The sequence below is a fragment of the Anthonomus grandis genome, chromosome 2 (genome assembly GCF_022605725.1).
Source record: "Anthonomus grandis grandis chromosome 2, icAntGran1.3, whole genome shotgun sequence".
NCBI lineage: Eukaryota > Metazoa > Arthropoda > Insecta > Coleoptera > Curculionidae > Anthonomus > Anthonomus grandis.
This window is the reverse complement of record NC_065547.1, coordinates 20730629-20745794: the sequence shown is the minus strand read 5'-3', so window position 1 is coordinate 20745794 and position 15166 is coordinate 20730629. Positions and strand designations below refer to the sequence as shown.

The 15166-nt window shown below is 30.9% G+C and overlaps 2 protein-coding genes across 3 annotated transcripts in view; both read left to right on the top strand.

Moving 5' to 3' along the window:
* LOC126749023 (structural maintenance of chromosomes protein 2-like) overlaps window positions 1–15166 on the top strand; it is a 445423-nt gene that overhangs the window by 215704 nt on the left and 214553 nt on the right. The window lies entirely within an intron of this gene.
* LOC126748988 (pre-mRNA-processing factor 40 homolog A) overlaps window positions 1–15166 on the top strand; it is a 47738-nt gene that overhangs the window by 8824 nt on the left and 23748 nt on the right. For both annotated transcript variants that reach the window (XM_050458563.1, XM_050458570.1), the window contains exons 3-8: window positions 132–347; window positions 1694–1833; window positions 3362–3465; window positions 7351–7443; window positions 10467–10675; window positions 10730–10894. In XM_050458563.1, the coding sequence (XP_050314520.1) occupies window positions 132–347; window positions 1694–1833; window positions 3362–3465; window positions 7351–7443; window positions 10467–10675; window positions 10730–10894 (927 nt within the window). The remainder of the gene's footprint in view (window positions 1–131; window positions 348–1693; window positions 1834–3361; window positions 3466–7350; window positions 7444–10466; window positions 10676–10729; window positions 10895–15166) is intronic.

Below are 15166 nucleotides of genomic sequence, written 5' to 3'. Positions count from 1 at the left end.
GGTTTAAAAGGAATAAAAACTCATTGTTGGAAGGTAAAACCACCATTTGAAAGTATAATAATAATAATCTAATTAATTTTTAAATAAAATATACTTATATTCTTTTATCAAATTAAATATTCCTTTGTAAGGTTCCTATTCCTGGGATGACTGCATTTCCACCAATGATGCCACCAGCATTTAGCGTACCTCCACCAGGGTTTGCCCCCACAATGCCTCCTATGACTGCAGGAAGTACAGCGGAGTGGACAGAGCATAAGGCTCCAGATGGAAGGACATACTATTATAATAATGTTACTAAGCAGAGTTCCTGGCAAAAACCTGATTGCTTAAAAACATCTGCAGAAGTAAGTAATTATTATAATATTGGGTTGAGCTATTGGGTATTTTCTCTTAGTAATTGAATAGGCCTAATTCGATTTACATTTAAAATTAATTTTAATGACTTGAAACTATGCTTTTTTGAAAAAAAATAAAAATAATAATAATTAAATGTTTATTGTGCAACAATAAAATATTACGTAAAAGGTAATATTCACATGTATTCTTCCATGCTACCTAAAAAATAGAGTATAAGTGGGTAGTTCCAATACAGTACACTTAATGCTAAATTCATAATTTAAAATTACTTAAATAAAGGTTAAAAGTTTTTTGAAAGTTTTTGGTGGCCAAAACCACTCCGAATTTCTCAGAGATTTCGTAAAAAATCAAAAAACGCTCGCACCAGTCGATTTTTGATTTTAGGGGGATAAAATAATCTCGCATATATAAACCTATAACATCAACCCCTACGAGGAGGTGACAGCTACCCTTAAAATTTTAAATGGGAATAGGTGTCGAGTGGTACCTCATTTTAAAGGTCATTTTATCCTGATTATAATACTCAAGTTTCAAGTTCCTACTATCATCCTCTTTAATATGACAGCATGTCAAAATCTTTAAAAAGCTACTTTAAGCTTAACACTTTTGCTATTAAAATGCTTATTATTTCATTCTGTTACCTGCTGTTATTTAGTGAAGTAAATAGTAAAAAAGCCGTTCTGATTTTTTATAAGAAATCTAATGTTAAACAAATTTATCAATTTTTATTTTTCAGAACTCATAAATTTATACAAAATGACGCCAAATATTATTGGAATAGTACTTTGGAATGTTGAAGTGTTACCGCACTGTACAAATTATGGCTAATTATTAGTCTACCTCTGGTATCAGTTAAACTGACTATGAGAATTTTAAGTTTTGCCATATTTTCGTTTTGCAAGAAAATTGGGTGAAATATCATATCAATAGGTGTTTCACATAGAACTGTTCAAAGGATTAAAAAAAAAACATGTTTTATCCCTACAAAATTAAAATAGTGCAGGAACTAGGAAGATAATGAAGATAGCGGTACCCACGGTAACTTTAAAATATTTTTTAAAACAGTTAAACAGATGTGTCGACCAGTTTATATTAAGAAAGCAACAGGGTTTTTTATTAAATTAAAAAATATTTTAAAGTTAATGTGGGTTGTCATAATAAAAAAAGGAATTTCTTGTGAAATAAGATCTATATTTTCTACCCTATTTGCTTGCAAATACCTATAAAATACACCCCAGAACATGGACACCATTCTCCAAACTATAAATTCAAATATCTTTGTAGCAAATAAAACTTGTTGACAACTTTACTTATTTTACCATCATTATTTTAGTTATTACTATCGCAGTGTCCATGGAAAGAATACACCGCAGATAATGGAAAAATTTACTACCACAATATAAATACCAAGGAATCCAGATGGGTTATTCCATTAGAACTTGATGAAATTAAGAAAAAAATTGCTGCAGAAGAGTAAGCAAACTTTTTGTAATTTAAGCTAACAGATTATTAGGGTTTAGTAATAGGTAAATCAGTTTTTTTATTAATTAAAAAAACTTTTATTATTACATTAATTACTTTCTGTTAATATACAGTGCATTCACAATGAAAGGAACAAATTCATTTAAAATTCAGGTGTTCTTTTCATTTATTTTTTAGTATGGTCACTTGCGCCTATTTTGCAATAAAAACTTTTCTATACGGGGCATCTCAAGTAGAAACTATAGCGTCGACATGAATTTTTTAAAGTGGAACACCCTGTATATCATGATATTTTACAATTCTACCATATATATTCTGAATACTGTTTGTATAACATATCAACAGTCGAAAGTCGGCGGTTTGTCAAATTTGACGTAATCGACATATGACATTAAAAAATAACAATTCTTACAATATTTATTGCGACTGATGTTCAATTTGTTGTCCATTTACTTCAATGTATTTTTGAAGTCGGTAAATAACTCTCAACTGCACATTTTCAATCAGTTGCGGATCAATTAAGCTAATTTCTTGTCGAATTCTTCGCTTTAAATCATCAACATTTTTTAGTCTGTTTACGTAAACTTTGGACTTAAAATAGCCTCGAAAGAAAAAAATCTACTGGGGTTATAACCGGTGACCTTGGTGGTCACTTAATCAGTCCTTTTCATCCAATCCATCTGTTAGGAAAAGTTGCATCAAGTAATTGTTGAACGGCGATGTCAAGATCTTGTGGATCAGGGAATAAAACATGTATAGCAGGGATAAGTTGAAACTGTAAAAAGTTCAAGTTTCGCTCTCCATTTAATGTTTCTTGGAAAAAAAGGGTACAAGGATTCGATTTTTCACAATACGTGCCCACACATTAAGTTTTTGAGGGCGCTGTGTGTGGTATTCTTGGACCCAATGACGATTTTTATTTTGCGTGTGGACGTGTCCATTTAATGTAAAGGCGGCCTCATCAGAAAAAAGTAAGAAAGGAAGCATTGAATCAAATGGACAGCAAATCGCATATTAGGTACAATAAATCTACAATAATTTTTTATGTTTAAATTTCATAAGTTTCTTTAGGCTGTTACGTCATATTTGACATACCATTGAATTTAGTATTCAAAATATTCAGCTGTTATCTAAAAATATTATTTTTCCTTTTTTTATATTACTGAAGGGAAAATAATAACCTTAAAATGTAATTTAATATTACATAAAAAGGATTTTGCTACATGCTATGAAAGTGTGTAGTAGACACCTGATCTTCGGCATTTGTCTAGCTTTTATTTGTTGAATGATAATGATATAATTTATTTATTATGGCTTATTGTTTGATTTATTTACTTGTACTTTAAAAAAAAGGCCTATCTATCTATCATAGAATTATAAAACGCCATAATATACAGTGTTCCAAAAAAAAATGAATTTGTTCCTTTCATCGTAAATGCACTGTATAATTTACACTGATTAATTCACTTTTAGGTATTGAATTTAGAGTTATATGTTATTTAATTTCATGTATCCTTAGGGCAAAACCAAAATCACAACCAGTAACACCTCAAGAGGTTTCCAGTCCAGCTCCTATTTCTGCTCCAATTTCAGGAGCAAATTCACCAAGTATTTCTAATTCAAGTAAGTCTCTAAAAATTAATCCTAAAATGTAATATAAAATATTTACTAAATATCCATAAATACCCCTTCCTGATATTGACGAGTTGATATAATTGATGTAAATAAAATAGATAAACAAGGCCTTTACTCATGAAATACAAAGTACAATATTAAAGAAAAGAAAAGGTATTATTTTTTTCTAAATATGCAAGACTGACGAAGTCTTATCAAATAAACGCTATTCTATTTAACCAGCCATACATATGTCTATATATACTGATATAATGTCATAAATATAAGAATATTAACTCCCTAGTGGTTACCTTTAAAAAAGGTAAGAGGTGAAGGAAAGAAAGCTGTTAGTTATTTAGTTAATTTTTTTTATAGTGTTGTCACGCAAGTGTATGTTATACATTTCTGTGATTGATTAATTTGTAAAAAAGTGTTCTAAGGACTCTAGAGACCCGAATATTGTAGTACACGTTACTAATAATTTGTACTGCAATATTAAGGCTTATTAAGTAGGACTGTAGTCTAGGGGTTCTACTCAACCACTCTCATAGCCCTGCCAGATTGAGCATAATAACTTTCTTACAAACATAACAAAAAAACCAAGCTTGTAGTACCGAGAAATTGTTAGAGATATAATGAATGCAGAATGCATGAAACAACGTGCTGTAAAGATATTGTAATGGCGATCACGAGTAACTAAAATTGTATAAATGTGATTTTCAACTTGTTTCCATTCAAAGCCATTTCAATTCAGTAATGTATTGAATTTTGAACATTTGGTCAATTTTTTTGTTAAAATACAAATTAAACGCGGACAAGAATTCTGCATAACTTATATTTTTATGGACTCTATCAAGGCAAACTAGTATAAAACATTCCAGTAGTTAAAGACTGAAAGACTGTAAAGACTGAAAAAAAGTGGCTATAGCAAAGAGTATCTTTAATCTATGAAACGTCCTTTACTTTAACTGCTTCACATGCCGGGAGAATCGTAGTTGAAATTCAACACAAACACTTACAAATTGCATGTTACTCTTGTGTATGTATGTATGTATATGTTAATTTTTTTTATAGTTTCAGCAGATAAAGCAGTGTTAAAAAAAAAGCAGTGTGTCATAAGTCATGGCATTTTTTGAACAATGGTGAAATATTATAGGTGTAAAATATAATTTATTAAATTTTTGTAGTATTAAATAAATAATAAAGTCGAAATTATACCCATTTGTAGTTACGTCATCCAGGTGAGAAAAAACGTATGGCGTAGATATTTTTGCCAATCAATATTAGGTTAGAAACTTTACCATCGCCTTCATAAATTAATAGTCTGCTATGTATTTTTATACGTTCAGAAATTAACAAATGATTTATTTTAGCAGCATATTATATTTTTATATTCGTGTATATACTTTCATTCCCAAAAAATTAAAAAAAATCTTGTAGTATTTATTGTATTATTAACAAACTTAACAATTAACAAATATTATTATAATTAATCATAAATAATGGAACATAAACAACAAGTCCGAAACGGAATTGCACTTCAAATTGAGAATGTGATAGAGCGAGCCGCAGATGCAAGAAAATTGAGCACAACAACGATCGCAAATATAAAGAAGAATGGGATAAAATCAGATCAGGATTACGCTGCTCATATATTTTCCAAGCAAAAGACCGCAAAAACCAAATCTACAACATATTTGAAAAGTAGAATTGGGCACGAGTAGACGTAACAAAACCGAGCTTACAAAAATTGTGAATAATGGTATAAAATTATTTTAACTCACTGGGAAAAATTAAAATACTGACAATTTAATTTATTTGTTCATGAAAAAAATGCTGTTTGAAGGAATATGTTAACACATTAAAATAAAAATACCATTCCAAATAATAAAACATACAAACTCAAAAAAAAACACGCCATATTGCATTACCAAGTTAATGAAATTGCAACGATATTATTGAATACTTAAACGACGATCATAAAATAAAATTTGCTAGAACAAAAAAAGCTTAATCAATCTCGTCAGTATTGTCAGAGTCAGAACTGAAATTAGAGATATTGTCTTCGTCTTCGTCAGTCGTAATCACAAGTGGCAGAATGTCATAGGCATCACACACTTGTATTGCCTCCCAAGCCTTTTCAATTACCTTTTCTGTATGAAAAACATATTTTTGCCAATGATCTATTGAAATTTCGTTTATTACCCTTTCCCATGTAGTCAGAACTTCTGAAGGTGACCCCTTAAAATTGGAAATATATTGATCATATTTTCGTTTACATTCCGACCATACCATTTCAATTGCATTAAACTGGCAATGATATGGTGGCAGTCGCAAAATTTTGTGTCCTAAAGGTCTAACATATTCATCAAGGAAATACTTTTTTTCACTAGGGCAGTTTCTGCGTGCAATACTCCATATTTTATCTTTCATAGCTTTTTCTGGAAAGCCAATATTCTTTTTCTTCAACCATTCGGTCAGTCTCTGCTTTGTCCAAGATTTTCTCGGGATTTCTTCTAATAAACCAGAATGGTAACTTGCATTGTCCATGATTATAAATGACTCTGGGGGAAGATTTGGAACCAGCTTGGAGTTTTAAACCAGTTTTCGAAGTTTTTCCTGTTAATATTGTCATGATAATCTCCCATCTTTAATCCACTCTTGAATATTAAATTTGCACCCTTGATGAAGCCATCTTTGGTTCTGGCGTGGACCACGATATAACGATGACCTTAAAAATAAAAGATAATTCAATTCTCTTCTTTTAGAAATCATTCTTCCAGAACATAAATTTATTATAATTAATAAGTAATGTTCCATGCACATACGAGTAGTGTATGGAGTTAAATTCCTTTAGATTGTCTTAGAGAGAAATTATATGAAACTATGAACCAGATGAAATTATTAAGTTAGAGGGCCCTTACAAGGGCAATAGTTTATATTCAAAAAAAATCTAAAAAGATAACCAGATAATTTTTACCTTCACTGTTTTTCCTTAAATCCGTGTGCTTGGTGTCATCTTACCAGCTATTACGAAATGATCCCTTGCTAAAAATCCACGTCTCGTCAATGAAAACTGGAGTAAAACCTTCCGGACCTACATTTCTATTTTTGATATACTACCTTAAAAAATTGATTCTTTTATGAACAATATTTGGCAAGTCCATCAAATATTTTCTGTTATTTGATTTTTTCCACTTGAAGCCTATACTATTGATCCATCTTCTTAAGGACTTCTTAACTCAAAATATTGAATTTCTTCCCTGAACTTTTCTCTTATTGTTGCCAATATTACATATTCTTTTCTGGCGTACATAGAATAAATTGTGTCCCGAATTCTATGTTTCAAATATGTTGTAATTTTGGTTTTTGCTGTCTTTTGCTTGGAAGATATACGGGCTGCGTAATCCTGATCTGATTTTATTATTTATCCCATTCTTCTTTATATTTGCGATCGTTGTTGTGCTCAATTTTGTTGCATCTGCGGCTCGCTGTATCATATTTTCAATTTGAAGTGCAATTCCGTTTCGGACTTATTCCTTTTCCAGTTGAAAAAAAGCCAATATATTTAAAATCATCAGCTGCGATTGTTCATTATACCTATTATATCTTTTTTTAGGCATTATCTAACACTTTTCGAAATAACTTTCAAGAACAAGTTGACAAACCAATATTTTTGATTGACAGTGACGGATATTTCACATAACCTAATATATAAAAGATGAATAATCATCAGACACCAATTTTTTTCAAAAGTTTGTTGTCGCCGCTGTTTGGAATATGCTAAACAAAGATAAACAAAAATGACGTCATTACAAATGGGTATAATTTTGACTTTAGTATGTTTAATTTAATCGTATCATTATCAGTCTAACCCTTTACACACATTTTTAGCCGCAAGTCCTGGACCTAAAAGCAATGCTTTGGAAGCGTCAATGGCTGCAACTTTGGCATCTATTTCTATACCTTCACCTCCCCCTAAAGTCGGTAAGTGACACATAAATTAATACATGTACATAGGCGCATTTAACTTAATAATAAAGATAATAATGCAAAAATTAATGTTATTAATTATATATTTTTTGAAAATTAACTAGAGACATAGAGAGTAAAACTGCAGGAAAATCATTTAGACGTCAAGGAACATTAGAATATGGAAGTAGAATGCAATGGGATTGTTAACTGACTCTTACATTTATATTAGGGATATCGGTTCTATATAGAATTCTATATTCTCTTAATGCTAAGTTCTCTTTTATAGGCCTGTTATAGAGTATTTGGAATAGTAGTTAATTTTTATCTCGTCACGCAATGTTTTTTTTGTGAATAAAAATCCGGATGACTTTTCGTTACAGCCTTTTCAATAGTTGAATGGAGAACCGCCTTCAGTCTGATTATGCCCGCTTGGTAGATATTTATGAGTTAATGAGCATATTTTTGGTATATAAAGATATATAGCCACTAAATGTGCATCTTTTTTTTTCTAACTGCTATAAATACTTGTTTTCCAACTTTTCTGTAGCATCTCCTGTGGCAATTTCATAAGCATTACACAACTCGAAATGAACTTCTCTGGTGGTAAAAAACCTGATTCAGTGGTAAAAATCTTTAAGAACAATACTAAATTTGCGTTAGGTAGATATATCGATAGTATCGTATCGTAGAAATATATCGGTTAAATTTTTTTCACTATCAGTATATCCCGGGTAGTTTGATCAATACGTGGAATTGAGCGCATAAATGCAAAATAATAGTGACGAACTCCTTTAATCGATGCATCCACTTTTTTGTGTTTACCTCTTAATTCTAACCTCTAGGAATCCTTCTTCTTCTTCTTTGTTATGGTTTCTGCTCCTTTCGGGCAATTTGCCAGCTCATGTGATTAAGCTTCGGGTTATAGCTGGCTCTAGACCATATTCCTAGCTTGCTCCACATAACTCTTTGCTTCTGATTAACAGGGTTTTTGATTTTACTCTTACTGTTGTATGTGTCAGACAGTTACAACACAAAGTAGGGTTGTGGGTATAATTCAGGACAATACAGGATATACACACCACTGGAAAGACTAAAATTGATAAGATTTTCATTTTTAGTTTTCTTACAAAAAATAATTTTTAGCAATTTTATTGAAAAGCTAATTGATTGGATTATTGATGAAGAGTTAATAGTCAACATAATTGAATCTTGAATCAGAGTTTTAACTTGTTGATACTAAGAAATGTATGAATAATCAAAACAGTTTCCAAATCAAGAGAATTTTAAGAGTATTATAGCCATATTTAATGAGGCTGGAATTCCTTTGTTTATAGGTAATTCATACATATCAAGATTTTGAATCTGATTAATTGGGGAACCCAAAAATATGTGGTCTATATCTTCCACTTGACCACTTTCACAGATTATACCTATTTTACAAAGGTGTTGGGATGTTAAACAATGACCCGTTCTCAATGTAATAACAGAGATTGTCTTTATTTTTATTTTATTTAGTCTCCTATCAATAAATTCGAAAGTCTTGCACCACGATTTGTTAGGGAATGTGGGTTGAATTCGCCTGTACCAGATATACCCTTCTCCCTATTGGTTACCCAATTATTTGAATGTTCAGCTCTAATTTTTTTTTTCAATGTGGGAAGAAGATGATTCGGCTCAATAAGTAGCTTTTTTTGGATATTAAGTCCTCTACCGCTTTAGCTAAAGTATCTGCACGTTCATTGCCTACAAGTTGGAATGTCATCGAATTTTAAAATTCAGATTAAATATCTCATTAGCTTGTATCAATCTTGTTCTCTTAGTCTTCAGGGTAATTTTATGATTCTCTGGTTCTATTTTTATTCCTAAGTTTTTCAACTTAAACAATATTGTAGACATTTTTATGAAATTTGGTACATGTATTCTATGCATCAAGACGCATTTTTTGATGTGTAAAAAATATATTTTTTCTGCCAGTGGCGTCCCTACAGGTCTTCTATATAATCTAATATCTTTAATGAAAAAATTACTACGCCACTGCTTTTTATTCAAATAAAAATTATTTTTAAAATCATCAATCACTTTTTAGCAAATTTAATCTCTTGGTTTTTTTTCATCCAACGTATGGTTTTCGCTTAAAAAATAAAAACAATTTCACTTCCCTAAAAATCTGAGGCCGCTGGCAGAGAAAATATGTTTTTTGCACATCAAAAAATGCGTCTTGATGCATAGAATACATGTGCCAAATTTCATAAAAATGTCTACAATATTGTTTAAGTTTTTTTTTAATACTTTACGTCTGTATGAAATACCTGAATACCTGGACCCATTGTAAGATATAGGGTATATGTTAAAATGGGTCCAGGAATCACCCCCTTAACTATTAGCATGTCTTTAAGGAACACTCTGGATATCGCAATGGTTGAGGTTTACTGAGGTTGCCCGATACGGTGCTCAAGGAACATTGAGCATTTGCATTAACACATTTGCCTCATTCTTTGGGAAAACTTTCATAACGTCTACTAGTATCAAGCATTCCTCAACTTCTGATAACCTGCCTTTTTTAGACGTATCCTGGGTTAAAGTTCCCCAGGTGTTTTTGACTGGTAGAACAGCCAATAACAAGTTAATATCTGGGGTCGATGGATCCCTAGTTTTTTAGCTAAGGATTATATTTGTGTCCTGGTCAATCCATTGGCTCACATATTTAACTTAATCCTATATATAGAGCAAATTCCAGATATATGGAACGTTGCCAAATATCACCCCTTATTAAAAAAGGGGGATTTCGACCAGATAACCAACTACAGGCCATTCTCAATCCTCTGCAATTTTAGAAAATATTTGAAATTATACTTAATGTCTTTAATCGACCACGATTACTGCCGCTTGGTAGAAAGATAAATTTAATTAAGTATCATCGGCGTATAAATGCTGCTCTTTTTTGAAATGAGGAATCTCTGTTTTCGGAATAATCGTAAATCTTTTATCAGTGAAATATGTTTTTTTAATGAAATTATAAACAACAAATTTTATAGATGAAGATTTGGTATCAGAAAAAAAAGAGGTAAAACCTGTACTTCCGGAACCAAAAGTTTACAAGGACAAGAAAGAAGCCATGGAAGCATTTAAGGAGCTGTTGAAAGATAAAAATGTTCCATCAAATGCAAATTGGGATCAGTGTGTTAAGATTATCCAAAACGATCCAAGATACGAGTCTTTTAAAAAGCTTAATGAAAAGAAACAGGTTAGTAATTGCATACTTATTTTTATAACGATTATTTGATTTTTTCTCATTTAGGTGTTTAATGCTTACAAGACACAAAAGCAAAAGGATGAAAAAGAGGAACAAAGAATAAAGGCTAAGAAGTCCAAGGAACAGCTGGAGGAGTTTTTATTGAATTCGAATAAAATGTCCTCAACTACTAAGTATTATAAATGTGATGAGCTCTTTGGACATCTTGAGGTAAGCGCAAAATAATGAAAGTTTTCATCCTGTGTACAGAACAGAGACTAATGAAATTAAATCTACGTTAGCGAGCAAATCATAAAAATCATAGCCATTCGCTTTTGACATTAAATTAGTATTTAGGTGACATGTGTTTTTAGGTAATTCCACATTGCCTATTTGAGATATTCCATTTTCCATTATATAAAACCTTTCAATTTAAATTGAGAAGTTAAAAATGTGTAGAAGGTATTAAATCGCTAAGACCCTCTTACGACGGTCACTATATATAATTTATATGACTTACTTTGCATCTTAGTAGAAACAGCGTTTTCTAGGTGGGAATTAAAGTGAACGTAAGGCTTTTCTCGATTTATACGACAGGCTATATCGTTGGTAGATTTATAAATTATTGGTACTCTGACTAGAAATGGTTATGTGGTAGTGTTTACTTGAAAAAAAGTACTTTGTCTGCTCTGATTATTGGTGTGAAATCGAATGTAAGAGGGATTTAATAATTTTGGGAATGTGATAAAGGGGTTTTAGTAGACATGGAGCTTCTTCGCAACACATTCAATCACATTGTACAGGGTGGTGCGATTTCGACTGTTTTAACAGAAAACTCGTATTTTCCGAACAGATTGTTGAAAATTGCCTTATATGTCATCAGCCCAAATTTTGTAAACGAAAAAATTTAAGTTATCAAAATTTTACTATGTCAAATTGTTTGGCCGCTAGGGGGCGCTTCTTGAATTTGGTCGATTTCGGTAATTAGCCATAACTTTTTTGCTATTAAAGATAATTGACTTCTGAAAACACTTTCTCAAAGTACTTTTTAATGATAAATATTTTTATGTTATATATTTTTATACAGGGTGTTTCATAAAGTTGATATTCCAAAAAAAAATTTTTTCTTATGGAACACATATTATTTTTTTATAAATTCTTAAAGCCCTTGAAATCCTCTTTTCGAAAATATATAACACCATATATCTCATTTTAGCTGTTTCCGATATTTCCGATATTACATTGTCATTTTTCCATTTTCCAAGTCTTTTAATTTTTATAGAAGTAGGCTTTGGTAAAAGACAGCACATGTCATATGTGACAGGCAGATAGAAAATTGTTTATTTCTCCTGTCGGTAACATATTTGAATTTGCTGTATTTAGAGCTATATAGTGCTTAAATATTTAGAGAATTTAAAAAAAAAATGTATGAAAATTACGAAAAAGTTGACATGTTAAAGTGCTATTTTCTGTCTAATGAAAATTCCGAGGCAGCCAGTGAATTATGTTTAAATACCTTTCCTAAACGTCGTCAACCAGATAAAAGAATATTTCCAGTTTTAAAATTAAATCTTGTGAAGCACGGAAGTTTTAAAAAACCAAGGCCCAAAACTTATGCTGTTGATGTTGAAGCTGAAATTCAGGAACTTAATATAATAGGTGAGGTTTTAGATCATCCTAACAAGTCTCATCGAGCAGTAGCAGAGGAAATAGGTGTTGAGAAAACCAGAGTTTTAAAAACGCTTAAAAACCACAAATTTAAACCCTACAGGGTTAGGAAAGTTCATCACCTTCAGGATGGCGACTTTCAGAGAAGAATTGCATTTTGTGATTGGTATGTCAATAAGTGCAGATTGGACGAGAACTTCCATAGTAACATTATTTGGACAGCTGAAAGCCGAATAGACACTTCAGGAATATGTAATAGGTATAATTCCTATTACTGGACTACAGAAAACCCACGTGTTGTAGTATGCGCGAACAGACAGGGACGGCTGGGCTTCAATATTTGGGTTGGAATTTTTCGAGGTAGATTTTTGGGTCCTCATTTTTTAACGAAATTTTGACTGCCAAAGATTATGTAAATATTTTACAAACATATGTTGTACCATTTTTGGAAAATTTACCATTAGCGAGAGTTCGAAACACGTATTATCAGCAAGACGGTTGTCCTTCGCACAACGCACGAATTACGACTGATTTTTTAAATCAGGAATTTCGGGATGATTGGATTGGTACTAGGGGACCTATATTGTGGTCTTGCGACCTAACGCCGTTAGATTTTTTTTTATGGTGGAGATTAAAGGATTTAGTTTTTAAAGGACTATCGAAACACGGGAAGAGTTGCAAGTAGCGACTAGGCAAGCTAGCTTTTCGTGCTATTAGGCTTTTTGAGCTTATAAACGCTTGTAAATCAGTTCAGAAAAAGGTGTTTATTATGTATTCGAGAAGGAGTTCAGTTTGAACACCTACTTTGAAAAAAATGGTTCTAGTTTGTAATATTAGTTTATAATTATTATTAAACTCTGTAAATATGCCTAGAAATTATTGTTAATTGCTTTATTTTTTATTATATGTCGAAAAATGTTAAGTTTATAATCTAAGTGAAGTAAATTTTTCCATAGCCTACTTCTATAAAAATTAAAAGACTTGGAAAATGGATAAATGACAATGTAATATCGGAAAAATCGGAAACAGCTAAAATGAGATATATGGTGTTATATATTTTTGAAAAGAGGATTTCAAGGGCTTTAAGAATTTATAAAAAAATAATGTGTTCCATAAGAATTTTTTTTTTGGAATATCAACTTAAAATAAAATCAAAATATATAGATAAAAATATTTATCATTAAAAAGTACTTTGAGAAAGTGTTTTCAGAAGTCAATTATCTTTAATAGCAAAAAAGTTATGGCTAATTACCGAAATCGACCAAATTCAAGAAACGCCCCCTAGCGGCCAAACAGTTTGACATAGTAAAATTTTGATAACTTAAAATTTTTTTTTACAAAATTTGAGCTCATGACATTCAAGTCAATTTTTTACTATCTGTTCGAAAAATACGAGTTTTCTGTTAAAATAGTCTGTCCCTGTACATACAGGGTGTACAAAATTCAGACCAAATATTTTAAGAGCGCATTGTTGAAGTTAAAATAAAACTTTTTTTTTCTATAAATCAGAGCTATAGTCTGCGCAAATTGCTTGAAGAAAATCGATTATTTGGAACCGTAAGTACACTTATTCATTAATTCTTCTGAAAATGTGCACGTTCCCCGTTTTTTGGCTGCTCTTTTTTTTCCGTTCCAAATTTCCTATAAGAAATTTAAAAATCTCTTAACACCATCTCTTTAGATCTTTTCATTGCATGAAAAAATAAAATTTTTGTCTCTTGCATTATTTTGATATAATTTAGCTTTTTTGAAAAAATTGCCGATAAAAGAAAGGAGAGCATTCTTAAACCCGATTAAACTATTAAATTAGAAATACGAAGTGGGCTGTGACGGCTTTCATTTTTATCGAAAAAATGCAAAAAACTATATTTTTATATGGCTAATTAGATGGTATTCTAGATTTTTAAATTTCTTATTGGAAACATAAGATATGGGCCTTCAAAAGCGTAAGCCTCCCTAAAGTAAAACTATTCTTGTAACAATGTGAAACTCTTCAATTAATCAAATATTAACACTCAGAATCATCAGTCTTAAATATATTAAAATGTAAGGTTAAAGGATTACACGTGTTTTGTCTGTACTAGACAACATCGGATCTACTGTAAGGATCTACTGTAACAAGAATAATAAACTTTACTAACAATTATTGGTTAAACCTAGTTTTTTATAAATTAAAATTACAAACTAATAACTTTATAACTTGTATTATCACTAATAAAAAAGAAGCAAAAAAAAACAACAGTACATGATACATGTTAAGAATATAAATGAATAAAAGAGGAACCAGACCAGTTATCACTTATTAAAAATTTTAATCAAAACAAGTTGAAGTTAGGTTTTAAAGCAAAAAATAAAATAATGAATATATGAAAAATGAAAAAAAGATTTGTCGAATGTAGGAATTAAATCGCATACCTCAGTGTTACAACTAGGTAGCATTAAGCTTTGCTTTAAATTGGCACTTGTTTAATTTAAGGAGAATCCGACCGCAAGGCCCAATTGTTAAAAATCAAGTAAGATTTAAAATTAAAAGTCATTCGCACGATTGAGAAGGTCCAATTTAAGACATTTTTTTTAATAACAAACTGTCTGAAGAATCGTTCGTTAAGTTTAAAGATATTTTGTTCTAGTACTAGATTCAACAAGGTTATCAGATTATGTATCATGATTAGTAGGTTCGAAATTGGCAATTTAAGTGTGATATCACCCAGAACGTGACAGGAATTACTAATTTCAAAACAATATCTATCACGAATGGTTTTTTGCGCCACTTTACTTGAATCCTCCTTGTTTCAGAAAATTTCTTGCAATAGAGAGAATTAGACTGCAAGTCAA